The 25,684-nt window shown below is 52.2% G+C and overlaps 3 protein-coding genes and 1 long non-coding RNA gene across 7 annotated transcripts; 2 read left to right on the top strand and 2 right to left on the bottom strand.

The window, feature by feature from the left end:
- Positions 1 to 6: 6 nt before the first annotated feature.
- PMVK (phosphomevalonate kinase) lies at positions 7 to 5,710 on the bottom strand. The gene is made up of 5 exons (XM_081968085.1): positions 5,283 to 5,710; positions 4,833 to 4,896; positions 3,607 to 3,759; positions 2,976 to 3,105; positions 7 to 1,887 (listed from the first exon to the last, which is right to left on the bottom strand). Exons 1-5 carry the CDS (start codon positions 5,525 to 5,527, stop codon positions 1,751 to 1,753), a joined length of 729 nt encoding a protein of 242 aa, XP_081824211.1. The 5' UTR covers positions 5,528 to 5,710; the 3' UTR covers positions 7 to 1,750.
- Positions 5,711 to 6,730: 1,020 nt separating this feature from the next.
- LOC309399763 (uncharacterized protein) lies at positions 6,731 to 12,923 on the bottom strand. Of its 2 annotated transcripts, XM_081967862.1 has the most exons (3): positions 11,874 to 12,923; positions 9,570 to 11,837; positions 6,731 to 7,426 (listed from the first exon to the last, which is right to left on the bottom strand). In XM_081967862.1, exons 1-3 carry the CDS (start codon positions 12,729 to 12,731, stop codon positions 7,385 to 7,387), a joined length of 3,168 nt encoding a protein of 1,055 aa, XP_081823988.1. In that variant the 5' UTR covers positions 12,732 to 12,923; the 3' UTR covers positions 6,731 to 7,384. The 2 variants fall into 2 exon arrangements, with proteins under 2 accessions (XP_081823988.1, XP_081823987.1); XM_081967861.1 differs by having other exon boundaries at positions 9,570 to 12,923.
- On the top strand, positions 7,423 to 8,605 carry LOC309399764. The gene is made up of 3 exons (XR_014176572.1): positions 7,423 to 7,664; positions 7,776 to 7,947; positions 8,344 to 8,605. It is a non-coding gene; the product is annotated as an uncharacterized lncRNA (long non-coding RNA).
- A 976-nt stretch (positions 12,924 to 13,899) lies between the features above and the next one.
- On the top strand, positions 13,900 to 25,480 carry LOC309399891 (uncharacterized protein). Of its 3 annotated transcripts, XM_081968080.1 has the most exons (4): positions 13,900 to 14,677; positions 20,691 to 23,339; positions 24,116 to 24,313; positions 24,700 to 25,480. In XM_081968080.1, the coding sequence occupies exons 1-4, from the start codon at positions 13,967 to 13,969 to the stop codon at positions 24,739 to 24,741; spliced, it is 3,600 nt and encodes a 1,199-aa protein (XP_081824206.1). In that variant the 5' UTR covers positions 13,900 to 13,966; the 3' UTR covers positions 24,742 to 25,480. The 3 variants fall into 3 exon arrangements, with proteins under 3 accessions (XP_081824206.1, XP_081824207.1, XP_081824208.1); XM_081968081.1 differs by lacking the exon at positions 24,116 to 24,313; XM_081968082.1 differs by lacking the exons at positions 20,691 to 23,339; positions 24,116 to 24,313; positions 24,700 to 25,480 and adding an exon at positions 18,277 to 18,727 and having other exon boundaries at positions 13,900 to 17,065.
- The last annotated feature ends 204 nt before the right edge of the window (positions 25,481 to 25,684 follow it).

Here is a 25,684-nt window from a genome sequence, read left to right on the forward strand (position 1 = left end):
GAGGCAGAGGAATTGGGGAGGGTCTTTGCAAACAGCTGGGAGGGTATTTCCCATTCAGAAAAAAAAGGGGGGGCATCCAAGCTGAAAACAGCCCCCTCCCCAAGTTTCTCCACCCCTGCTCCCCCCCCCCCAAAATGCAGCACTCTTGCAAAACTGTTCACCACTTGCAAATTCAGTCTGTCCACTTCCTGACTCCCCCCCCCAGCCGATCTGCTTAGTGGCCAACTTATTTTAAGCCCCCAGGGCTCTTGCGCCACAGTTCCATCAAAAACCCGGCACCGGAGAGGGTGGAGGGAATTCAGCAGGGATTAAAAACTCGGGAGGGGGGGGGGCGCTGCAAAATGCAAAATTTTCAAAAGCTTCTTTCAATTTTGGGGGGTCTCCCTTCACGTTTGTCTGGAATGAAATCCCCCCACCCACCCGTGGCAGAGGAGCATTTCGCCGGAGGAGAAGTTGGTGTTCTTGCAACGGGCAAGGGGGAATTGGAGGAAGAACGAAAGAACGAAGCAAAGAGGAAGAGGAGGAGGAAGTCGGAGTGACGGACGAGAATAAGGCACGACAAGGTAGCTTCTACATCTGTTCGCGGCAAGCATGCAACCACAGAGGACCGTAGCATTGGGAGTATTTTCAATCTCCAGTGGGAATATCTGGAGTGGGAGAAATGGGATTTTCCACCTGACTGTCTTGGGTGTTCCCCCCCCCCATGGGATTCTTCCCCCCCCCAGGCATCAAATCAGCAGGGGGGGGGGGAGAAACTTGCATGAAAATTCAACCTCCAAGCGAGCTAAATAGAAAATCAGGATATTTGGAATGTGGCAAAAAGCTAAACTGGGATTGTCCTGCCCCCTGGTGGCGTGAAGCGGTACTGTTCTCATCTCAAAGGAGGTTTGGGGGGGGGGGAATGGAAACCCCATTATCCCTTCCACTAATTTGGGGGGGGGGGGGAGAGGAAGGGAAGAATTGAGACATATCGAAATTTGGGGATTTAATCTTCGTCCTGAGATGCCCTTGGGATGGTAGGGAGAGAAAGATAGATGGATAGATGAGAGATAGAAAATAGATATAGATAGATAACACAGATAATAGAGGAGAGAGAGAGAAGATAGATAGATGAGATAGGTAGAGATAGAGAGTAGATAGAGAGAGAGAGAGAGGGGTGAGGGGGAGAAATAGATAATGTAGAAGAGTGATAGAAAATATAGATAAGGTAGATAATAGGAAAGAGAGGATGGATAGTAGATAGATAGAGAGGGGGGAAAGAAGGGAGGGAGAGAAATAGAGATAGATGAGATAGTAAATAGAAGAGAGATAGAAAATAGAGATAGATAGATAATGTAGATGATAGAAGAGAGAAAGATGAGATAGATAGATAGATAGATGATAGAGATAGATAGATAGATGATAGAAATACATAGATAGATAGATGATTGATAGATAGATAGGAGATAGATGGAGGGAGAGAGAGAGAAAGGGAGGGATGGATGGAAAACCGGCACCGGATTATGGCACTTTCTGGAATGGACTCTTCATTCCAGGTAAGAAGCCGTATAGCAAAGTTTAACCTGACCGGTCCTTGCCTGGGGGAGGGGTTGGGGGGTGTCTCCTTGTTTGGGAAGGGCCTCCTGCTCCAACGTCTTCACTCCTCTTTGGTCCTTCAGCCAAGAGCCCCCAGCCTAAGCCCCCTCCCCAAAAGAGCTACGGCGGGGGCGAGGGGAAAGAGAGCGAGAGAGAAGGAGAAATACAGAGGGTCCTAAAGTTTGGTCTGGATAAACTGGAGCAGTTTCTCCAGCTGTGCGTCCAGGGACAGCTGGTCACCGTCGTTGGTGACCACCCAGTCGTAAGGGGTGCCTTGGTCCAAGCCGCACTCGGATTCAGCATCGTCAATTCCTGGCAGAGCGGAGAAAAAAGACGGGAGAAGGGAAAGAGATTGAACGTCAGACCTTCGTGTCGAATTGAAAACCGGAGGCTTTTGCAAACCTGTGTGCGCGCGCACACACACACATTGGAAGAGGCCGCCCTCGACTTCCTTAAGGACTAGAAACTTAGCGCCCCCAAATTAAAGATTTTGGGACTCGAGGACTGATAACGCTTTCCCTGATTAAATAAATATCCCGGAAACTTTGATCTCTTTTACGTACAAATCTTAACACTGAAAAATTCTGCCCCAGAGACAGATTCCTTGGGTATCACTTGGCCAAATAAAATACTCTATTTTTATTCTAACTATATTCTGATTCTATTCTATTCCTATTTCCTTTCCTATTTTCTATTCTATTCTTATTTTCCATTCCTCCTATTCTATTCCTATTTTCCATTTCTCTATTCTATTCTTCTATTCCATCCTATTCTATTTCTATTTTCCATTCCTATATTCCTATTCTATTCTATTCCTATTTTCCATTTCTCTATTCTATTCTTCTATTATGTTCTATTCTATTCCTATTTTCCATTCCTATATTCCTATTCTATTCTATTCCTATTTTCCATTTCTCTATTCTATTCCTATTCTATTCCGTCCTATTCTATTTCTATTTTCCATTCCTATATTCCTATTCTATTCTATTCCTATTTTCCATTCCTCTATTCTATTCTATTCCAATTCTATTCTGTTCTAGTCTATTCCTATTTTCCATTCCTCTCTTCTCTTCCTATTTTCCATTCCTCTCTTCTATTCTACTCCTATTTTCCATTTCTCTATTCTATTCTATTCTATTCCATTCCATTCCAATTTCTATTTCATTCCAATTTCTATTCTATTCTATTATGTTCCTGTCCCTATTTTCCATTCCTCTATTCCATTCCATTCCATTCTAATTTCTATCCTATCCTTTCCCATCTATATTCTACATATAGAATAGAAAATATACTCTATTCTACGTTCTGATTTTGTTCTGGACTAGCTCCATAGAAGGAGAGCAGCTTTATCCACCTTTCGGCGGATACACCCAAACGCATTCGGACAATCTAATTTTTACCTGCCACGAAGACCCAGTTCCGCCTTCTCCGAGTCTCCTCTGTGGCAATCACCCGCACAATTTGAACTATATCCCCGTACACGTCACGGAACCACTCCACATCCGAGGACCGCCGGGTGTCGCTCACGATCTGCGTTGCCAAAGATCGGGAGAGAACGAACATTAAAAACAGAAATTATTGAACTCTCGGGGACTTGAGTTCAAATTCTGCTGTTGTTAAACCGATTAGCTCCATCCGATTAGCCCAGGACAGCAAGGACCAAGGTGGGTGTTGGTCCAGAAGGCAACTACGAGCAGACCCCGACTTACGACGATCCGCTGAGCGACCGGTCGAAGTTGGCCACGTGATCAAAATTCAAGGCCGCTGGCTCGTATTTACGACGGTCGCGGCGTCCCTCTGGTGTGTGTGTGTGTGTGTCATCTGACCCCCGTCTTTTGTGACCTTCCGACAAACCAAGTCGATGGGGAAGGTGACCGCGGGACTAGCTTAATCACGTCGCCGTGATTCGCTTAACAACAATCGCAGGAAAGGTTGGGACTAAACTCGCTTAAAAACAGCCTTGCTTCGTAACTTTGGCCTCAGCTGTGGTCGTAAGTCGGGGGTCTACCTGTATATTCAGCCTGGCCTTACCCAGATGGGTTGTGTCACGCTTTCCACCACAATGCGACAAAAGAAACCGGGATCGTTCTGGCGCCTTTCTTCGCCCCAACGGATCATGTCTTCGCGATACAGTTCCTTGTAATCGGTGGCGTCTAAAAGCCGCTGGAAGTCCAGGCCGTGCTCCTGGGTGCCAAAAAAAAAAAAAATCCTCTGAAATTCTCCAAATGCAACTGCCTAATATCCCAAAATATCGCAAGTATCCCAAAAGCAGAGATATCACCCTGCCAATCAAAGGCTCTGGTTTTCCCAGTTGTAATGGATGGTTGGATCATAAGGAAGGCTCAAAGAATGGAGGCCTTTGAACTCTGGTGCTGGAGAAGGAGACGCCTGCATTGAGTCCCTTGGACTGCAAGGCCATCCAACCGGTCAGTCCTAGAGGAGATCCACCCCGGCTGCTCTTTAGAAGGCCAGATCCTGAAGAGGAAACTCAAAGACTTTGGCCAACTGATGAGAAGGAAGAAGGACTCCCTGGAGAAGAGCCTCATGCTGGGGACGATGGAGGGCAAAAGAAGAAGGGGACTTCTATCTATCTGCCTGCCCAAATTTTAAATGTAATAATTTAAAATGTCACAAGGGCCTGAATTTTAATTTTCATAATTTAAAATGTAATAAGATCCTGAATTTTAAAATTTAATAATTTAAAATGTCACAAGGGCCTGAATTTTAAATTGCATAATTTAAAATGTAATAAGAGCCTAAAATTTTAAATTTAATAATTTAAAATGTAACGGGGGCCTAAAAATTAATAAGGGCCTAAATACCTATTTGATAAGGGTGTCGGCCTCAAATAAATCCAGAATCTACCCCAAAAACTATCTATATCTATATCATCTATATCTATATCTATATCTATATCATCTCTATCTCTATCATATCTGTCTGTCTGTCTGTCTGTCTGTCTGTCTGTCTGTCTATCTATCTATCTATCTATCTATCTATCTATCTATCTATCTATCATCTATCTCTCTCTATTATCTATTATCTATCTATCCCATCTATCTATCATCTATCTATCTATCTATCTATCTATCTATCTATCTATCTATCATCTATCATCTATCTATCTATCTATCTATCTATCTATCTATCTATCTATCTATCTATCTATCTATCTATCTATCTATCTATCTATCTATCTATCTATCTATCTATCTATCATCTATAGGCACAATAAATCAGTTTAAAATCAAAATCACCTTTGCATACTGCTCTTTCAGAGGGCCGGATAAGCGGAGAATGGTGCAAACGTCCAACCCCAACCTGCAAAAAAAAAAAAAGACAAGAAAAAGGAGGTCAGCAGTCAAAAGAACCAGAAGAGAGCCTCCCTAGCCAGCGGCAGTCTATCCCCCCCTTCCCCAATGCCCCCCAAAACAGGCCAAGCAATCTTCAAACCCTGGAAAGAGGCTGCAAGTTGGGAGCTATTGAGCCAGTTCCCATTTCTGCCCTGCTTAGCTTGGAAAGAGTGGGGTAGAGCCTCCAGAGACAGGAGCAGTTTACCCCCCAAATTATATCCCACCGGCCCATCATGCAAACGCCCCGCCCCCTTCCTCCCTAAGTGCAATCTCCCCCCCCATATTTTCTTTCTTTTCTTTTCTTTTTTTGCACATGCACCCCTTTCTTTTTTTTAAAATTCATTTTCGTTTTACCGGCTTTGGATTTCTTCGGCCACGAAATCTTTGCCCGATTTCCGCTTCCCGCTGAAAAGCAGCACCAGCTTCGGACACGGCGCCATGGCGCGAAAAGCAACTTTTCCCCGGGGCCCACCCCCGCCCGGGTGGCAGGATGGTCTCGCCCGGGACCTCAACGTTCCATCCGCAGCGCTTCCGCCTCCCCCCTCGCGCCAATGGGAAACGGTCCCCGGCTCCGACGCGCGCAGGGAGGGCGCGACCATTTGGGGAGGGAGGGGGAAAAGGAAATGGAATGGAAGAGGCCCAACAACGTAGAAAGAATGAAATTAGCCTGAATCCCGGAAGAAGGCGGGGCTTCCTCTTAGCCACGCCCACGAAGGTTTGGGGACACGCCCACGTGCATTGGAAATAAAATATTTTTTTTCGTTTTTCTTTAATTCTTTTTTCCTTCCTTCCTAATCTTTCTCTTCCCTCCCTTTCTTCTTCCTTCCTTTTTCTTTTTCTCCTTGCTTCCTTTTTTCCTTTTCCTCTTCCCAATTTCCTTTTTCATTCCTTCCTTTTCTTTTTCTTTTGCTCCTCCCTCCCTTCTTCTCCTTTCCAATTTCCTCCCTCCCTTCCTTTTCTTTTTCATTCCTTTTCTTCCTTTCTCCTTCTACCTTTTCTTTATTTTTCCTTCCTCCTCTTTTGCTCCTTCCTCCTTCCATCCTTCTCCTTCCCAATTTCCTCCCTCCCTTCCTTTTATTTTTCATTCCCCCCTTTTCTTCCTTTCTCCTTCTACCTTTTCTTTCTTTTTTCCCTTTCTTCCTCCCTCCCTCCATTCCACTGGCATTTCTAAGCTGTGTCTTCCATTGAAAAGCTTTCCCGGCTGTTGGACTGAAAAGGAAGCGCTGGACTACACCGCCCATCACACACAGCCAGGGAGGACAGGGATTAGTAGCTAATATGATAGATGGGGAAAAGGCGCGGGAGGTAGAAAAATACTTTCTGCAGCTTCTTTCTGCAGCTTCCAAGACCTCATCCGACAGCGGGATCCCTTGTAGGTTTTCGGGACAATTTGCAAAGGATCAAAGGATCCTGGATCTACTCAGGATCCTGCTGCACCTGCCAGGTGCTTGGATCGAGTTGTCCGGTGGGGCTTCAAGGCTGTAAGCCATCGGGATCCGATGCCAGTTTCACCTCTGGAAGCCGCAAAACGACACCCATCCTGCCTCGGAGACAGAATTGGCTACTTCCTCCACCCACAAGATCCTTTATGATGTGGTTTACATGGTCTTCTTTTCAGAGCAGAATTCCAAAGAAGCAAAGCAGAGGTAGGACACTCCTACTTTTTCACACAACGGCCCTGCAAAGCAGGCCAGGCTCAGAGACAGAGGCCGATAAACTCAAAGACGCTCTCCCCGTAATCTCATCCGGCCCCGGCAGAGCGATCCCACTACCCTTTCGTTTCCCAGAGAAGTCCAAGAGACTTTTTTGTGTTCTAAATCTGTCCTTTTATTAACTATTGGACACACAATGCGATATAACAGACGAGATTCAACTAAAATTAGGGAGCATGGAAGTCAAGCGGAGGAAAAGTGGGCAGCTCCCTGGCATCTATGCCCCCAAGGTTAGGGTGGGAAAGATTGGGGGGGGGGGGAGATTTCTTTGAACCCCTTAAAACAAAACGTACAGGAACTTTATTGTGTGGCTAACCCACAAACAAGACAACTGTGACATTGTGTGATGCAAGCTGGATCATTTCTCCACAGGGCATTCACACTAAGTTAGTTTGAAGATAAAATTTCTGGGTGGGGTTTTTTTTTTTTGGGGGGGGGGAAAGGACAGGAAGAAGGGACAAGGGCAGAAAAATGCATGTGGGGAAAGGCAGAGAGGAACATTTTCCTTTTCGGCAGTCCCTTACTTAAGACACTAACCCAAAACACGGAGAGCTCGGATACATCAGCTAAGAACTCCCTGGACGTCATTCCCGGACGTATAAGATGGGGATATAAACCTTGAAGAGGGGAGAGGAATGAATCCCCCCCCCCCAAAAAAAAACTTGGCAAGGAAAAGCGGTTCCCCTTGATTTCCACCAACGTCCACGCGACTCTTGCCACGCCGATCAAAAGATGGGATATCTCTTAGGATGGCTCCGTTCTTTTGCGCCGTCTCCCTGAGTCCATCTGCAAGAAAAGGACGGGTTTATCACTCCGCAAGGCAGACGTAACACCTCTAAGAGCAGCGAAGCTGATAGGGCCAAAACGGTGTGTGTGTGTGTGGGGGGGGTGCAGTTCTCCCCCACTGGCCGTTTTTGACCCAGGAAGTCTGCAGCGTGGCCTGCTAGGCCCCAAACGGGACAGGGAGGTGTAGTCCCCCGCTGGCCCATTTTTCCTATCAGGAGGCCCCAAACGGGACAGGGAGGTGTAGTCCCCACTGGCCCATTTTTGATACTAGGAGGCTGCAGGAGTCCTGCAAGGCCCAAAACGGACAGGGAGGTGTACTCCCCTGCTGGCTAATTTTTCCTATCAGGAGGCCCAAAACGGGACAGGGAGGTGTAGCCCCCCGCTGGCCCATTTTTGATACTAGGAGGCTGCAGGAGTCCTGCAGGGTCCAAAACGGGACAGGGAGGTATAGTCCCCGCTGGCCCATTTTTCATATCAGGAGGCTGCAGGGAGGACTGCAAGACCCAAAACGGGACAGGGAGGTGTAGTCCCCCGCTGGCCCATTTTTCCTATCAGGAGGCCCCAAACGGGACAGGGAGGTGTAGTCCCCACTGGCCCATTTTTGATACTAGGAGGCTGCAGGAGTCCTGCAAGGCCCAAAACGGGACAGGGAGGTGTACTCCCCTGCTGGCTAATTTTTCCTATCAGGAGGCCCAAAACGGGACAGGGAGGTGTAGCCCCCCGCTGGCCCATTTTTGATACTAGGAGGCTGCAGGAGTCCTGCAGGGTCCAAAACGGGACAGGGAGATGTAGTCCCCGGTGGCAATTTTAGATACTAGGAGGCTGCAGAAGTCCTGCAAGGCCCAAAACGGGACAGGGAGGTGTACTCCCCTGCTGGCTAATTTTTCCTATCAGGAGGCCCAAAACGGGACAGGGAGATATAGTCCCCTGCTGGCCCATTTTTGATACCAGGAGGCTGCAGGGAGGACTGCAAGACCCAAAACGGGACAGGGAGGTGTAGTCCCCCGCTGGCTAATTTTTCCTATCAGGAGGCCCAAAACGGGACAGGGAGGTGTAGTCCCCGCTGGCCCATTTTTGATACCAGGAGGCTGCAGGGAGGACTGCAAGACCCAAAACGGGACAGGGAGGTGTAGTCCCCCGCTGGCCCATTTTTCGTATCAGGAGACCCCAAACGGGACAGGGAGGTGTAGTCCCCACTGGCCCATTTTTGATACTTGGAGGCTGCAGGAGTCCTGCAAGGCCCAAAACGGACAGGGAGGTGTACTCCCCTGCTGGCTAATTTTTCCTATCAGGAGGCTGCAGGGAGGACTGCTAGGCCCAAAACGGGACAGGGAGGTGTAGCCCCCCGCTGGCCCATTTTTCATATCAGGAGGCTGCAGGGAGGACTGCTATGCTGAAAACGGGACAGGGAGGTGTAGTCCCCCGCTGGCCCATTTTTGATACTAGGAGGCTGCAGGAGTCCTGCAGGGTCCAAAACGGGACAGGGAGATGTAGTCCCCGGTGGCTATTTTAGATACTAGGAGGCTGCAGAAGTCCTGCAAGGCCCAAAACGGGACAGGGAGGTGTACTCCCCTGCTGGCTAATTTTTCCTATCAGGAGGCCCAAAACGGGACAGGGAGATATAGTCCCCTGCTGGCCCATTTTTGATACCAGGATGCTGCAGGGAGTCCTGCAAGGCCCAAAACGGGACAGGGAGGTGTAGTCCCCCGCTGGCTATTTTTGATACTAGGAGGCTGCAGGGATGCCTGCAAGACCCAAAACGGGACAGGGAGGTGTAGCCCCCCGCTGGCCCATTTTTCATATCAGGAGGCTGCAGGGAGTCATGCAGGGCCCAAAACGGGACGGGGAGATATAGTCCCCCGCTGGCCCATTTTTGATACTAGGAGGCTGCAGGAGTCCTGCAAGGCCCAAAACGGGACAGGGAGGTGTACTCCCCTGCTGGCTAATTTTTCCTATCAGGAGGCCCAAAACGGGACAGGGAGATATAGTCCCCCGCTGGCCCATTTTTCGTATCAGGAGGCTGCAGGGAGTCCTGCAAGGCCCCAAATGGGGCTCCTGTACATTGGATGTTTCCGAGTTATATTCTCCTTGCATGGATAGGAGATGCCCGTCTGCCCAATGCCCGGCTTCTCACATGATTTACCTGGAGTGGGTACTCCCTTTGCGGTTCATATGGGCCTTGGTGGCTACGTTCTCTGCTCGGAGAAGTACGTGGTGGCCGGAGATGGTGGTCTGGATCCATCGGAGGGCTCCGTGGCCTGCTTGGATCTCTTCCCGGTTGGTTCGTCATTCCTCTTCTGTCCCCTGACCTTCTGCCATCTTGGTCTCTATCTGGGCTCTCCAGCTGAGAAATCCAGCGTCCGTACCGATGGCGAGACTCTTTATTTCCTGGAACAGGCATCCCCTGGTTGCGGTCGGTGGCATCTGCCACTGGAGGACTTCTGACGGGACTCGCTCTTTGGTAGCTGAATTGCTCCTGCGGGATTTCTGGGTAGGCAGAAGGAACCATTGTAGGGTCCTGGTATCCAGATGTGCCCCGGGAACAATGGAGACGCACGACACCATCTTTCCTAACAATTGTGAGACGAGGACGAGAGGCACCGTTTGGATCCGCTTCGCCAGAACGCTGATGCTGTCCTGGCCGTGCTGGGACAGGCAAACTATGCATGATGTCGTCTCTATAGATGCTGCTAGATGGAGCATCCTGTCGGTAGGAGGCAAGTGGCTCTTGTTGTTCTTGACTGTGAATCCCTGATTCCCTGAAGGACCCTGAAGGACCCGAATCGTGTTGAGTAGATCCTCTCTGGTGGGGAGGTGAGAGGACAATTCGATCCACATGTCGGCCAGATATTGTTGGACGGGAATAGGGATAGTCCTGAGATGAGCCGAGAGCGTAGCTAGAATCTTCTTGAGGGCTCTGGACTGGGAATACTGCTTCGTGTTGCATATCCATAGAAGTTGTTGGGGAGTCCGCAATATAGGGACGTGTAGGTATGTTTCGTTGAGATCTATTTACGTCAGGATGTCGCCCACCTGGATACTCTTTAGAATGGGTTGGATTTTGAATCTCTTGTACAGCAGACGTTTGTTGAGTCGTATTAGGTGGATAATCGCTCTCCACCTCCTCGAAGCCTTTGGGACTCCAATCCATAGTTGCTGCTGGTCCTCTGAAGTTTAGGATCTGGGCGAGTTTATGCAGACCTCTAGATGAGCCAAGGAAGGGCCGACTTCCATTGCCCCGATATGGTCGTTTGGATTGGAACTGCTGCCCGCTCCTGTCTCCATATCCGGGCCTATTGGGTTGGAAAACAGGTCGCTGGACGTATGCCCTCTGCGGTTGTGAGGACTTTTGTGCATTTTTCTTTCCCCTGACGGAAGGCTTCTGACCCTTGGACGAGGATTGCTTATTGGGGTTTTTGAACGTAGCGGGTAGGACTTTCTTTTTGTCTTTAGTCTCCACGAGTAACTGCTCTAAGGCCGGTCCGAATAGCTTGTCTCCTTTGAAGGAGGAAGAGGCCAACCTCCACTTCAACTTATTGCTTGACTTCCAGCCACGGAGCCACAGCATCCGTCGGGCTGTCAGGGATAAGCCGATGGCCCTGGACGCGAACTTGGCCGAGTTCAGGGTGGCATCTGCAGAGAATTCTGCCGCCGCTATCAGGTTGCTGATGTCCTCGTGCGTCTGGAGGTCGGTGGCTGGGATTCTAGCTTGCATCTGTTTGAGCCAGAGCAAAGAAATTCTATTGAAGAAGGAAGCAGCCGTCGCTGACTTAATCGCCCAGGCAGACGATTGATGGGCTCTGGAGAGCGACAGCTCCGCTTTCTTGTCCTCTGGCATCAAAGCATCCGCGTAATTGCATAGAATGGAGTTGGGGGCCGCCAAAGGCCCATCAACTTTTGGCGTTTCCAATGCCGCTGTGAGGTTCGGTTCCATATTGTAGAGCCCTATCTCATATCCGCTAGGGGATTGAAACGTCCCTGGTTGAATCCATTGTCGCTGGATGATTTCTAGGAAAATCTTCGGGCAGGGGACCTCCTCCTTCTCCGTGGCGGACTCTGAGAACAACAAATTAATGGGGTGAGGTAAGGCCGGATCTAAGCTGGCTGGATCTCCTCCTATCCCAGCGGCGGCCTTGGCTTTCTGGAGAAGCGTCTTAAACAAGGCAGGGCTGAAGAGACCTATGTAGGTAGGGTGGTCTGGAGTCCCTCCTTTGTCCTCAGACAGTGGCAAGTCTTTCTTGAGGGATTCTGGGATGCTCATGGAAGCAAGAGGAGTCTGTCCCTGGCATAAGGCATTGTTGGAGGCTGCAGAGGAAGCCGGGAGGTGTTGTTGGATGCCTGCGGCAATGCCCTTAGCGATGGCCTCTGAGATGATCTGTCTCATCTGTGCGGTCATTTCCGGCTCCTGGGCCTTCTTTGGACAGAGTCCGGCCGCTGCAGGAGGGACGGCAGCCTCTGGGGTGGCAGGCTTGGCCCTCTTAGCAGCCGGCTCCTCCAAAGGACTTTCCAGCGGGAGCGGCGTCGAAGCAGGAGGAAGGGACGAAGGCTGAGCGGGCTCCATCACTGGCAGCTGCGGCTGAGGAACCTCCTCTCTGGCGCCATCTGGTGGACAAGACGGGCTAGGCGTCTCACCTGCCTCCGTTAGAGGTTGCAACGGCTGGGGAGCGCTGGAAGCGGCAGCTCCGTCTACAAGGGGGCGCTCCTGCTCCTTTTCCCCTGCGGCGCCTACTGTGTCTGAAGCCTTGGGGGGAATTGGGGCGGCCTTCTTCACGGCCTTTGGGGCCTTCTTTGGACAGAGTCCGGCTGTTGCAGGAGGGACGGCAGCCTCTGGGGTGGCAGGCTTGGCCGTCTTAGCAGCCGGCTCCTCCGAAGGACTTTCCGGTGGGAGCGGAGTGGAAGCAGGAGGAAGGGACGAAGGCTGAGCGGGCTCCACAACTGGCAGCTGCGGCTGAGAAACCTCCTCTCTGGCGCCATCTGGTGGACAAGACGGGATAGGCGTCTCACCTGCCTCCGTTAGAGGTTGCAACGGCTGGGGAGCGCTGGAAGCGGCAGCTCCGTCCACAAGGGGGCGCTCCTGCTCCATTTCCCCTGCGGCGCCTACTGTGTCTGAAGCCTTGGGGGGAATTGGGGCGGCCTTCTTGGCGGCCTTCGGGGCCTTCTTAGCGGGCGGCGCCTTGGCCCGGGTCCTGGGCGAGGCTCTGGCCGGGGCCGGCTTGGCCGTGGAGGGGGATCCGGTGGCCACGCGGGGTCCGGGGGCGGCCACATCCAGCTTTTCCCCACTCACCGGCTCCTCGGGAGGCTCCATGGCCGGGAGGGGCTGTCCTGGAGAACTGGGGTGGGGTGGGGGGTCTCTCTAGGCGTCTCCTCAGGGGATCCGAGTCCGAAGGAAGGAAAGGAGAGTCCTCCGAGCTGAAGCCGTAGATTCCTTGGTCCTTCCTTTCCTACCCCTCCGAAATGGTCGCGCCCTCTCTGCGCGCACCAGCTTCCGGTCCCTTTCCAATTGGTGCGCGGGAAAGCGGAAGCGCTCTGCTGGTGGGACGTTGGGGGGGGGGATTCGGACGAGACCATCCGAACGGCCGGGCGGGGGTGTTGGTAGTGGCCGCGGGGGAAAGCTGCAGGAAGCTCGCGCCGCGTCCGACGCGGGTGCTGCTTTTCGGCGGAAATCGGGCCAAATGCAAAATCATTAAAATAAATAAATAAACGAATAATAATAAAAATGAATTTAAAAAAAGGAAGGGGTCCATGTGCAAAAAAAAGAAAAAGAGAAGGAAATGTGGGTGTGGGGGGCAATTGCATTTAGGGAAGAAGGGGGGGGTCGTTTGCATGATGGACGGGGTGGGGGGGTTTGCGTACCAAGCCCCCCTCGCCCCCCCAGTTGCCTGTGCCATGCTGGCACTGATTGGGCAATGCCCCCTCCCCCGTCCAGGACTTGGAAATGCCCCCCCCCCCCGCCTTTGCACGCGTTTCCAAGGCTGCAGAAAGCATGAATGAAGCAGGGTGCATGATGGACGTGGGGAGGGGGGTGGGTGGCGGTGAGGACCCTTAGCCAGCGGAACTGCCTGCCTGGAGAAGTTGCGCCTGCTCCTAACAGTGGAAGCTTTTAAGAAGGGATTGGAGAGAGACCTTGCTCTGAAAGGGTCACAGCGTCTGATCCAGGGGGCTGGACTAGATGACCTCCAATGGTCCTATTATTCTTTTACTCTGCTATTCCTTTTTTTCTTCCTTCCTTCGTTTGCCCCCTCATTCCCTCTTTCTATTCCTTCCTTCCTTTCTCCATCCCTGGAAGTTGTTTTATTTTTAAAGGTTGCCTGATCAGGGGGCTTGACTAGGTGATCTCTCTGTCCCTCCATTCGATCCTGCGAGTGTGCCGAGAGAGAGAGGGGGGGGGGAGGCGGGGAGACGGTTAACTCCGCCTCCCTGCACAGACAGCCAATCGAGGCTCGGCAGCGTCTCCTTCCTCCAGGCTCCTCCTCTCCCCTCTTCCTCCTTCAGACGCCTAGAGAGACCCCCTCTCCTTCTCCAGGACAGCCCCTCCCGGCCATGGAGCCTCCCGAGGAGCCGGTGAGTGGGGAAAAGCTGGATGTGGCCGCCCCCGGGCCCCGCGTGGCCACCGGATCCCCCTCCACGGCCAAGCCGGCCCCGGCCAGAGCCTCGCCCAGGACCCGGGCCAAGGCGCCGCCCGCTAAGAAGGCCCCGAAGGCCGCCAAGAAGGCCGCCCCAATTCCCCCCAAGGCTTCAGACACAGTAGGCGCTGCAGGGGAAAAGGAGCAGGAGCGCCGCCTTGTGGACGGAGCTGCCGCTTCCAGCGCTCCCCAACCGTTGCAACCTCTAACGGAGGCAGGTGAGACGCCTATCCCGTCTTGTCCACCAGATGGCGCCAGAGAGGAGGTTTCTCAGCCGCAGCTGCCAGTGGTGGAGCCCGCTCAGCCTTCGTCCCTTCCTCCTGCTTCGACTCCGCTCCCGCCGGAAAGTCCTTCAAAGGAGCCGGCTGCTAAGAGGGCAAAGCCTGCCACCCCAAAGGCTGCTGTCCCTCCTGCAACAGCCGGACTCTGTCCAAAGAAGGCCCCAAAGGCCGTGAAGAAGGCCGCCCAAATTCCCCCGAAGACTTCGCCCCTTCCTCCTGCTTCCACTCCGCTCCCGCCGGAAAGTCCTTCGGAGGAGCCGGCTGCTAAGAGGGCAAAGCCTGCCGCCCCAGAGGCTGCCGTCCCTCCTGCAGCGGCCGGACTCCGTCCAAAGAAGGCCCCAAAGGCCGTGAAGAAGGCCGCCCAAATTCCCCTGAAGACTTCGCCCCTTCCTCCTGCTTCCACTCCGCTCCCGCCGGAAAGTCCTTCGGAGGAGCCGGCTGCTAAGAGGGCAAAGCCTGCCGCCCCAGAGGCCGCCGTCCCTCCTGCAGAGACGGAAATGTCCCCGGAGATGAGACGGATCATCTCAGAGGCCATCGCTCAAGGCATTGCCGCAGGCATGCAACAACACCGCCCAGCGGCCTCTGCCAACGCCTTATGCCAGGGTTCGACTTCTTCCCTGAGCATCCCAGAATCCCTCTCGATCGTTGAGGGATCTAAAGAATTGCCACCGTCGGAAGACAATGAAGGGACTCCAGACGCCCATGGCTTCGTAGGTCTCTTCAGCCCTGCCTTGTTTAAGACGCTTCTCCAGAAAGCCAAGGCCACCGCTGGGATAGAAGCAGATCCAGCCGCCTCAGATCCAGCCTTATCTGACCCCAATAATTTGTTGTTCTCCGAACCCGTCACGGATAAGGAGGAGATCCCCTGCCCGAAGCTTTTCCAGGATATCATCGAGCAACAATGGGCCGTGCCAGGGGCGCGTCAACTCCCAGACGAGATTGACAAACGGCTCTACAATGTGGGCCCGAAGCTCTCGGCGGCATTAAAAATACCAACAGTCGACGGGCCCGTGGCGGCCTTAGCCTCCTACCCCAGTCGGTACAATGAGACAGCCAATAATTTGAAAGCAGAAGATAGGAATACAGAACTGATGCTCCGCAGAGCCCATCAGTCGGCTGCCTGGACGGTTAACTCAGCGATGGCTGCTTCCTTCTTCAATAGAATTTCCTTGCTCTGGCTCAAAGAGATGCAAGCCAGAATCCCAGCCATCGACCGCCAGTCGCACCAGGACATCAACAACCTGATAGCGGCGGCAGAATTCTCTGCAGATGCCACCCTGAACTCGGCCAAGTTCGCGTCCAGGGCCATCGGCTCCTCCGTGACAACCAGACGGCTGCTGTGGCTCCGTCCCTGGCAGTCAGACATGAGGCTGAAGTGGAAGTTGGCCTGTTCCCCCTTCAAAGGTGACAAGCTATTCGGAGAGGCCTTAGAGCCTATACTCATAGAGACCAAAGACAAAAAGAAGGTCCTGCCCTCTATGTCCAAACGCGCTGTTCAGAGATCCTTGCCCAACTTTCGGAAGCCTCCCTTCAAGGGAGCGGGCACCACAGGCGACAACTCACAACTGCAGGGAGCATTCTTCCAGCGCCCAGATAGGTCCGGATATGGAGACAGGCAGCAGTTCCAATCCAAACGGCCCATTCGGGGCAACAGAAGTCAGTCCTCCAATCGCTCCTCCAGAGGTCTTCAGAGCCAAGTCTCCAGAGGACCAGCAGCAACTAGGGATTGGAGTCCCAAAGGCTTCGAGGAGGTGGAGAGCGATTGTCCACCTAATACGACTCAACAAGCGTCTGGTGTACAAGAGATTCAAAATCCAACCTATTCTAAAGAGTATCCAGGTGGGCGACATCCTGACGTAAATAGATCTCAACGAAACATACCTACACGTCCCTATATTGCGGACTCACCAACAACTTCTATGGATATGCAACGGGAAGCAGCATTCCCAGTCGAGAGCCCTCACAAAGATTCTAGCTACGCTCTCAGCTCATCTCAGGACTATCCCTACTCCCGTCCAACAATATCTGGCCGACGTGTGGATCGAATCGTCCTCTCACCTCCTCGCCAGAGAGGATCTGCTCAACACGATCTGGGTCCTTCAGGATCCTTCAGGGAATCAGAGATTCACAGTCAAGAACGACAAGAGCCACTTGCCTCCTACCGACAGGATGCTTCACCTAGCGGCATCTATAGAGACGACATCATGCATAGTTTTCCGGTCCCGGGACAGCATCAGCGTTCTGGCGAGCCAGATCCGATCGGGCCAAACGGTGCCTCTCGTCCTCGTCTCACAGTTGTTAGGCAAGATGGTGTCCTGCATCCCCATCGTTCCCGGGGCACATCTGGATACCAGGACCCTACAATGGTTCCTCCTGCCTACTCAGAAATCCCGCAGGAGCAATTCAGCAACCGGAGACCGAGTCCCGTCAGAAGTCCTCCAGTGGCGGATGTCACTGACCGCAACCAGGGGATGTCCATTCAAGGAAACGAACCGTTTCGCGATCGCTACGGACGCCCGTATGTTTGGTTGGAGAAGCCACATAGAGACCCAGGTGGCAGGTCGTCAGTGGACAGAAGAGGAATGACGAACCAACGACAACCGGCAAGAGATCCAAGCAGGCCACAGAGCCCTCCGATGGATGCAGACCACCATCTCCGGCCACCACGTACTTCTCCGAGCAGAGAACGTAGCTACCAAGGCCCATATGAACCGTCAAGGGAGCACTCACACCAGGTACCTCATGCAAGAAGCTGGGCATTTGGGGCACTGGTAAGAAGGGCATCTCCTATCCGTGCGAGCAGAACTTAAGTGCTCCCCACGACCCGTTTTGGTCCAAGCAGGCATCCATGAGCCTCCTGCGACCAAAGAATAGGTCTCTAGGGAGGGGAGCCATACCCCACTTACCCCGTTTTATGCCCAACAGGCCTCCATGCAGCCACCTGGTACCAAAAAGGCCGTGGAGGGGAGCTGCACCCCCCCATGCTCCGTTGTGGGCCTTACTGCCCTCCCTGAATCCTCATGGGACCAAAACCGGACCATGGGGGGGTGGGGGGGTGTTGCTTCACCCCGAATGCCCCATTTTTGGCTTAGCACCGTTCCCTGCTTTTACAGGTGTTATGTCTGCCTTGTATGCAGCTTTATTCCTCTTTAGCCTCCATTTCCCTTGTTTTGTGACTTTAGGATTTACTTCCATTTGCTCCTGAGAGGCACTTCCTGTTCCTGTTGTTTGCATGTAGTTAAATTTGTAATGGCTTGTGCTTGTTTAGCGGTTTTAAGTGCATTTTGAAACACCTGCAGCCTCCTGGGGCCAAAAACAGGCCAGTGGGTTTCCCCGTGAAAAAGGGAGACTTTTAACTTCTAGTCCTAGGTATTTATTTCTAGGGAGGAAAATGTCCGGACCAAATGTAATTTCTAACGTTGGTTTTTCCCCCTTACCAGAGGGAGCCCCTTGTGGAGGACTGTGAAGCCATTACCATGGCTACTCCACTGCGCTGTACAGTGGAAGCCATTTTAAGGCACAACAGGCTGTATCTTAACAGAACACAGACCCCGAGGGGCATTAGGACTCTCTTTCCCCTACAGTATTTGTTTCCAGAGAGTAAATCATCTGTGTACCAAGTTTGGTTGAAATGGCTTGAGGCTTTCTAGAGTTATGCTGCAACATGCACAAAAAAACAGAGGGAGAGCCATATTTATATGCACTATATATATTAGAACTCCCCCCCTTCCCCAGTGTCATAAAAACAGTATAATTGTCACAAACATGCCTAGATTATATATTAAATTTGCACAATTTAATGCTGGATCATCTGAGAACAGGTGTGCCAGGGTCCAGAAATGTTGCGTTGCAGGGGGGAGGTTTGTAAACTCGCTCATGATCTCCTAAAATCTCACGCGATCCCCGGGGATTCTTGTGAAGTGGTAACCCGTTCCCTTTCTTGCAGATGTACTCGGGGAGACGGCGCCAAAGAGCGGAGCCATCCTAAGAACCGGGAGTACGGTTAGCCCATCTTTCGACCCACGTGGCGAGGGTCACGTGGACATTGGTGGAAATCTCAAGGGAAGAGCCTTCTTCTTTCCTTGCCAAGTTTTTTTTGGGGGGGAGGGGAATTCCTCCACCCCCCCCTTCAAACTTTATATCCCCATCTTATACATCCAGTGAGTTCTTAGCTGATGTATCTGAGCTCTCCTTTCCTCGTTCTGTGTTTTGGGTTTGAAATGCCACTAATGTCGTAAATTCGAGGACTGCCGAAAAGAAAAATATCCTCCTCTGCCCTTCCACATTTCTCTGGCCTCGTTTCTTTCTCCCCCCCCCCCAAAAAACCCCCCAAACCCACAAATTTATCCTCAAAGTAACTTAATTCTTGAGGTCTCCTTTCTTGCTTCCGACATTAAGCCGATCAGAGCAGGCAAGAGGCTAATCCTCACCAAATTGAGTGGGGGAGAAGGCCTGCTGAGAAATGATGTAGCTTGCTTCACACAACACCACAATTGTCTTTGTGAGTTAGCCACACAATAAAGTTCTTGCACGTTTTGTTTTAATGGGTTCAAAGACCCCCCTCCCAATCCTTCCCACCCCAACCCCGGGGGCCTAGATGCCAGGGAGTTGCCCACTTTTTCCCCGCATGACTTCCACGCTCACTAATTTCCTCGAAACTCATCTGTTATATCGCATTGTGTGTCCAACAGCCAATAAAAGGATGCCTTTAGAACCAAAAAAAAGTCTCTTGGACTTCTCTGGGAAACGAAAGGGTAGTGGGATCGCTCTGCAGGGGCCGAATGAGATTACGGGGAGAGCTTCTTTGAGTTTATCGGCCTCTGTCTCTGAGCCTGGACTACTTTGCAGGGTCGTTGTGTGAAAAAGTAGGAGTGTCCTACCTCTGCTTCGCTTCTTTGGAATTCTGCTCTGAAAAGAAGACCATGTAAACCACATCATAAAGGATCTTGTGGGTGGAGGAAGTAGCCAATTCTGTCTCCGAGGCAGGATGGGTGTCGTTTTGCGGCTTCCAGAGGTGAAACTGGCATCGGATCCCGATGGCTTACAGCCTTGAAGCCCCACCGGACAACTAGATCCAAGCACCTGGCAGGTGCAGCAGGATCCTGAGTAGATCCAGGATCCTTTGATCCTTTGCAAATCGTCCTGAAAACCTACTAGGGATCCCACTGTCGCATGAGGTCTTGCAATCTGCAGAAAGAAGACGGGGCATATTTTTCTACCTCGCCCGCCTTTTCCCTGTCTCCAGCGTGTATTAATCCCCGTCCTCCCTGGCTGTGGGTGATGGGTGGTGTAGTCCAGCGCTGCCTTTTCAGTCCAAGAGCCGGGAAAGAGCTTTTCAATGGAAGACACAGCTTAGAAATGCCAGTGGAAGGGAGGAATAAAAAGGAAGGGAGAATAAAAAGAAGGAAGGGAAAAGAATGGAAGGAGGGTGGAAGAAAAGGAGCAAAAGAAAAAGGGGGGGGGGAAGGAGAAAGAAAAGAAGGAATGAAAAAGAAAAGGAAGGAAAGGGAAGGATGGAGAAACGAAGAGAAAGAAAAAGAAAGGAAAATACTTTATTGCTATCAGGCAGGTAATCCACGTGGGCGTGTCTCCAAGCCTTCGTGGGCGAGGCTAAAAGAAGCCCCGCCTCCTTCCGTGCTCTAGAGTAATTTCACTCTTGGTACGCTGTTGGGCCTGTTCCATTCTTGGGACCTTCCTTCGTTCACCCCTTCCCCTCCCAAATGGTCGCGTCCACTCTGCGCGCGCAGAGAGGATCCAGGGCCGTTTCCAATTGACGCGAGGGAGGCGGGAGAGCGCGTATGGGACGTTGGGGCCCGGGCGAGACCATCCGACCCAAAAGGGCGGGGGTGGGAGCCGGGAAAGTTGCTTTTCGCGCCATGGCGTCGTTTCCCAAGCTGGTGCTGCTATTTCAGCCGGAAGCGGAAATCGGGCAAAGATTTCGGGGCCGAAGAAATATATAACGAAGAGGTGAATTGCATTGAGGGAGGAAGGGGCGGGCCTTCTGCATGATCGGCAGGGTGAGTGGCCTATTCCATCCTCCGAGTGTGCCGAGAGGGAAGGCGGGGAAAGGGTTAACTCGGCTTCTCCTCAGACAGGCAGCCAATCGAGTCTCCGCATCGCCTCCTTCCCTCATTTCCCTCCTTCGGACTCGGATCCCCTGAGGAGAAGCAGAGAGACCCCTCTCCTTCTCCAGGACAGCCCCTCCCGGCCATGGAGCCTCCCGAGGAGCCGGTGAGTGGGGAAAAGCTGGATGTGGCCGCCCACGGGCCCCGTGTGGCCACTGGATCGCCCTCCATGCCCAAGCCGGCCCCGGCCAGAGCCTCGCCCAGGACCCGGGCCAAGGCGCCGCCCGCTAAGAAGGCCCCGAAGGCCGCCAAGAAGGCCGCCCCAATTCCCCCCAAGGCTTCAGACACAGTAGGCGCCGCAGGGGAAAAGGAGCAGGAGCGCCCCCTTGTGGACGGAGCTGCCGCTTCCAGCGCTCCCCAGCCGTTGCAACCTCTAACGGAGGCAGGTGAGACGCCTATCCCGTCTTGTCCACCAGATGGCGCCAGAGAGGAGGTTTCTCAGCCGCAGCTGCCAGTTGTGGAGCCCGCTCAGCCTTTGTCCCTTCCTCCTGCTTCCACTCCGCTCCCGCCAGAAAGTCCTTCGAAGGAGCCGGCTGCTAAGAGGGCAAAGCTTGCCACCCCAGAGGCTGCCGTCCCTCCTGCAACGGCCGGACTCTGTCCAAAGAAGGCGCAGGAGCCGGAAATGACCCCACAGATGAGACGGATCATCGCAGAGGCCATCGCTAAGGGCATTGCTGCAGGCATCCAACAACAATCCCCGGCTTCCTCTGCAGCCTCCAACAATGCCTTATGCCAGGGACAGGCTCCCACTTCTTCCATGAGCATTCCAGAATCGCTCGGCAAAGAGTTGCCACTGTCTGGAGACAAAGGAGGGACTCCAGACCCCCATGGCTTCATAGGTCTCTTCAGCCCTGCCTTGTTTAAGACGCTTCTCCAGAAAGCCAAGGCCACTGCTCGGATAGGAGGAGATCCAGCCGGCTTAGATCCGGCCTTACCTGACCCTAATAATTTGTTGTTCTCAGAGCCCGCCACAGAGAAGGAGGAGATCCCCTGCCCGAAGTTTTTCCTGGATGTCGTCCGGCGACAATGGGCCCAACCAGGGACGTATCAACCCCCTGGCGGATTTGACAAACAGCTCTACAATGTGGCTCCGAACCTCACAGCGGCACTGGAAACGCCAACAGTCGATGGGCCTTTGGCGGCCTTAGCCCCCGACTCCATTCTATACAATGACGTGGATGCTTTGAAACCAGAAGACAAGAAAATGGAACTGACGCTTTGCAAAGCCCATAAATCGTCTGCCTGGGCGGTTCGGTCAGCAATGGCTGCTTCCTTCTTCAATAGAACGTCCTTGCTCTGGCTCAAACAGATGCAAGCCAGAATCCCAGCCACTGACCTCCAGACGCACGAGGACATCAACAACCTGATAGCGGCGGCAGAATTCTCTGCAGATGCCACCCTGAATTCAGCCAAGTTTGCGTCCAGGGCCATCGGCTCCTCTGTGACAGCCAGACGGCTGCTGTGGCTCCGTTACTGGCAGTCAGACAATAAGTCGAAGTGGAAGTTGGCCTGTGCCCACTTCAAAGGTGAAAAGCTATTCGGAGAGGCCTTAGAGCCTTTACTCGTGGAGACCAAAGACAAAAAGAAAGTCCTACCCTCTACGTTCAAAAACCCCAATAAGCGATCCTCACCCTACTTTCAGAAGCCTTCTTTTAGGGCAGCAGACACCGCAGACGACTGCCCACAACCGCAAAGGGCATACTTCCAGCGACCTGATCGCCAATCCGATAGCCCCAGATATAGAGGCAGGGGCAGGCAGCAGTTCCAATCCAAATGGCCATTAAGAGGCAATGGACGTCGGCCCTTCCGTGGCTCGTCTAGAAGTCTGCAGAGCCAACCCTCCAGAGGACCAGAAGCAACTGTGGATTGTAGTCCCCAAAGCTTCCATGAGTTGGAGACCGATACTCCACCTAAAAAGACTCACCAAGCATCTGGTGTACAAGAGATTCAAAATCCAGTCCATACTAAAGAGTATCCAGGTGGGCGACATCCTGACGTAAATAGATCTCAACGAAACATACCTACACGTCCCTATACTTCCGACTCACCAATGATTTCTATGGATATGCAACACGAAGCAGCATTACCAGTACAGAGCCCTCACGAAGATACTAGTGATGCTCTTGGCTCACCTCAGGATTATCCCTATTCCCGTCCAACGCTATCTGGCCGACATGTGGATCGAATCCGCCTCTCACCTCCACGCCAGAGAGGATCTACTCATCACGATCCGGGTCCTTCAGGGTCCTTCAGAGGATCAAGGATTCAAAGTCAAGAACGACAAGAGCCACTTGCCTCCTACCGACAGGATACTCCACCTAGCAGCATCTATAGACAGGGCATCATGCATAGTTTGCCTGTCCCAGGACCGCCAGGACAGCATCAGCGCTCTGGCGAACCGGATCCGATTGGACCAAACGGTGCCTCTCGCCCTCGTCTCACAATTGTTAGGCAAGATGGTGTCCTGCGTCTCCCTCGTTCACGGGGCACGTCTGCATACCAGGACCTTCCAATGGTTCCTCCTGCCTACCCAGAAATACGGCAGGAGCAATTCAACTACCAGAAATCGATTCCCATCAGAGGTCCTCCAGGGGTGGATGTCACCGACCGCAAACAGGGGATGCCTATTCCAGGAACCGAACAGTCTCACCATCGGCATGGACGCTGGATTTCTCAGCTGGAGAGCCCAGATAGAGACCCAGATGGCAGAAGGCTAGTGGACACAAGAGGAATGTCAAACCAATGTCAACCAGGAAGAGATCCAAGCAGGCCATGGAGCCCTCCGATGGATCCAGACCACCATCTCCGGCCACCACATACTTATCCTAGCAGAGAACGTAGCCACCAAGGTCCATATGAACCGCCAAGGGAGCACTCACTCGAGGTACCTCATGCGAGGAGCTGGGCATTTGGGGCACTGGGCAGACGGGCACCTCCTATCCTTGCGAGCTGAACATAACATCTAATGTACTGGAGGCTACATTAGGCCTAGCAGGCTTTCCAGTAGCCTCCTTGGGGTCAAAAACAGGCCGATGGGTTTCCCTGTGAAAAAGTGAGACTTTAAGTTTTTAGTCCTCATGGTATCCGAGCAAGCTCAAATACCTAAATTCTCATTCAAGGACGGGGACGACAAATAGATTCTGTTTTTTAAAAAAACGGAGTGCATTTATTTCCCCACTCGTGTTGTCCGTATATTTATTTATGGGGGGGGGGGGGGGAATGTCTGGACTAAATGTAATTTCTAATGTTGGATTTTCCCCCTTACCAGAGGGAGCCCCCTTGTGGAGTACCGTGAAGCCGTTACTGAGCTGTACAGTGGAAGCCATTTTAGAAGTCATTTAAAGGCACAGCAGGCTGCATCTTAACAGAACTCACATCACGAGGGGTTTAGGGGTGTCTTTTCCCCCATTCTCCTACAGTATTTGTTCCCAGAGAGTAAGTCATCTGTGTACCAAGTTTGGTTGAAATTGCTTGAGGCTTTCTAGAGTTATACTGCAACACACATACACACACACAGACAGACAGACACACACAGCCATTTTTATATACATTATATAGATTAGGAACTCCCCCTCTTCCCTAGTGTCATAAAAACAGTATAATTATCACAAACACACTTAAAATCTCATTTGATCACTAACATTTGTCTCCTACCGACAGGATACCGACTACCGGAGTCCCTTCAGAAGTCCCCCAGGGGCGGATTTCACCGACTGCAACCAGGGGAAGAACATTCAAGGAAGCGAACCGTCTCGCCATTGTTCCGGAGGCCGGTTTTCTCGGATGGAGAGTCCAGATAGAGACCCAGATGGCAGAAGGCCAGTGGACAGAAGAGGAATGATGCAAGGACGTCAACCGGTAAGAGCTCAAAGCAGGCCACGGAGCCCTCGAAGGGATCCAGACCACCATCGCCAGCCACCCCGTACTGATCCTAGCAGACAACTTAGCCACCAAGGCCCAGATAAACTGCCAAGGGAGCACCCACGCTGGGTACCTCATGCAAGAATCTGGAAACTTGGGGGACTGGGCAGAAGGGCATCTCTTATCCATGGGAAAAGGACCATGACTCACCCCCTCCCCGTTTTGGGCCTAGCAGGCATCCCTGCAGCCTCTTGCAAACAAAAAACGGACAGGGGAGAGGGGAGCTACACCCACCATGCCCTGTTACGGGCCTAACAGGACTCCCTATTGTAACAGATGCTATGTCTGCCTTGTGGGGTTATAACCTGGTCCCTTTCTTGCAGATCTACGCAGGGAGACGGCGCCAAAGAACGGAGCCATCCTAAGAGCCGGCTGTACGGTTAGCCCATCTTTTGATCGGCGTGGCAAGAGTCGCGTGGACATTGGTGGAAATCTCAAGGGAAGAGGCTTCTTCATTTCCTTCTAAGTTTTTTCTGGAGGCGCCATTCCTCACCCCCCCTTCGAACTTTACATCCCCATCTTTTACGTCCGGGAGTAACATCCATTGAGTTGTTAGCTGCTGCATCTGAGCTCTCTTTTCCTCGTTCCGTGTTTTGGGTTTGAAATTCTGCTAGTCCTCGACTTACGACCACAATGTCTGTCGTATAGCGAGTTCTTGGCGGAGTGAGCTTCCCCTCCCCCCCCCGCAGTTCATTTTACCTACCTTCCTCGCCACTGTCATTTAAGCAAACTGCACCAGTTATTAAGTTCGTAAGAGGGACGTTAAGCAAATCTGGCTTTCCATACACCCCTCCCACACCTGACATTGCTTGTTGCGAATCGGTTCAGAGGCTTCTGAAATTTTGATCGCCTGACCGCCTTGATGGTACAAAAGTCGTTAAGTGTCAAAAACGGTACTCAAATGGCCGTTGCAACTTTGGTCACTAAAAGAAGTGTCATCCACCCCCAATCCTTCCCACCCTAACCTTGGGAGCTTAGATGCGAGGGAGCTGCCCACTTTTACTCCGCATGACTTCCGCGCTCACTAATTTCCCCCGAATCTTGTCCATTATATCGCATTGTATATCCAACAGCCAATAAAAGGACAGATTTGCAACAAAAAAAGTCTCTTGAACCACTCTGGAAAACGAAAGTGTAGTGGGATCGTTCTGCAGGGGCCGGATGAGATTACGGGGAGAGCGTCGAGTTTTTTGGCCTCTGTCTCAGAGCATGGCCTGCTTTGCAGGGCCATTGTGTGAAAAAGTAGGAGTGTCCCAGCTCCGCTTCGCTTCTTTGGAATTCTGCTCTGAAAAGAAGACCATGTAAATC

This window comes from Natrix helvetica, assembly GCF_964273705.1.
Source record: "Natrix helvetica genome assembly, chromosome: 16".
NCBI classification, from domain to species: Eukaryota; Metazoa; Chordata; class Lepidosauria; order Squamata; family Natricidae; genus Natrix; species Natrix helvetica.

Bases quoted from the DNA above. Each gene is read 5' to 3' on its own strand.
- LOC309399891 (XM_081968080.1), top strand. From the start codon at position 13,967: ATGGAGCCTCCCGAGGAGCCGGTGAGTGGGGAAAAGCTGGATGTGGCC. The intron at 14,678-20,690 runs GTGAAGAAGGCC...CCCGCTAAGAAG, and splicing joins CAAAGAAGGCCCCAAAGGCC to GCCCCGAAGGCCGCCAAGAA. The intron at 24,314-24,699 runs GTAAGAGCTCAA...CCTTTCTTGCAG, and splicing joins TGATGCAAGGACGTCAACCG to ATCTACGCAGGGAGACGGCG.
- PMVK (XM_081968085.1), bottom strand. From the start codon at position 5,527: ATGGTCGCGCCCTCCCTGCGCGCGTCGGAGCCGGGGACCGTTTCCCAT. The intron at 4,897-5,282 runs GTAAAACGAAAA...TTTTTTTTGCAG, and splicing joins GCCGAAGAAATCCAAAGCCG to GTTGGGGTTGGACGTTTGCA. The intron at 3,760-4,832 runs GTGATTTTGATT...TTTGGCACCCAG, and splicing joins TGAAAGAGCAGTATGCAAAG to GAGCACGGCCTGGACTTCCA.
- LOC309399763 (XM_081967861.1), bottom strand. From the start codon at position 12,731: ATGGAGCCTCCCGAGGAGCCGGTGAGTGGGGAAAAGCTGGATGTGGCC. The intron at 7,427-9,569 runs GTAAATCATGTG...CTTTTCTTGCAG, and splicing joins AAAGGGAGTACCCACTCCAG to ATGGACTCAGGGAGACGGCG.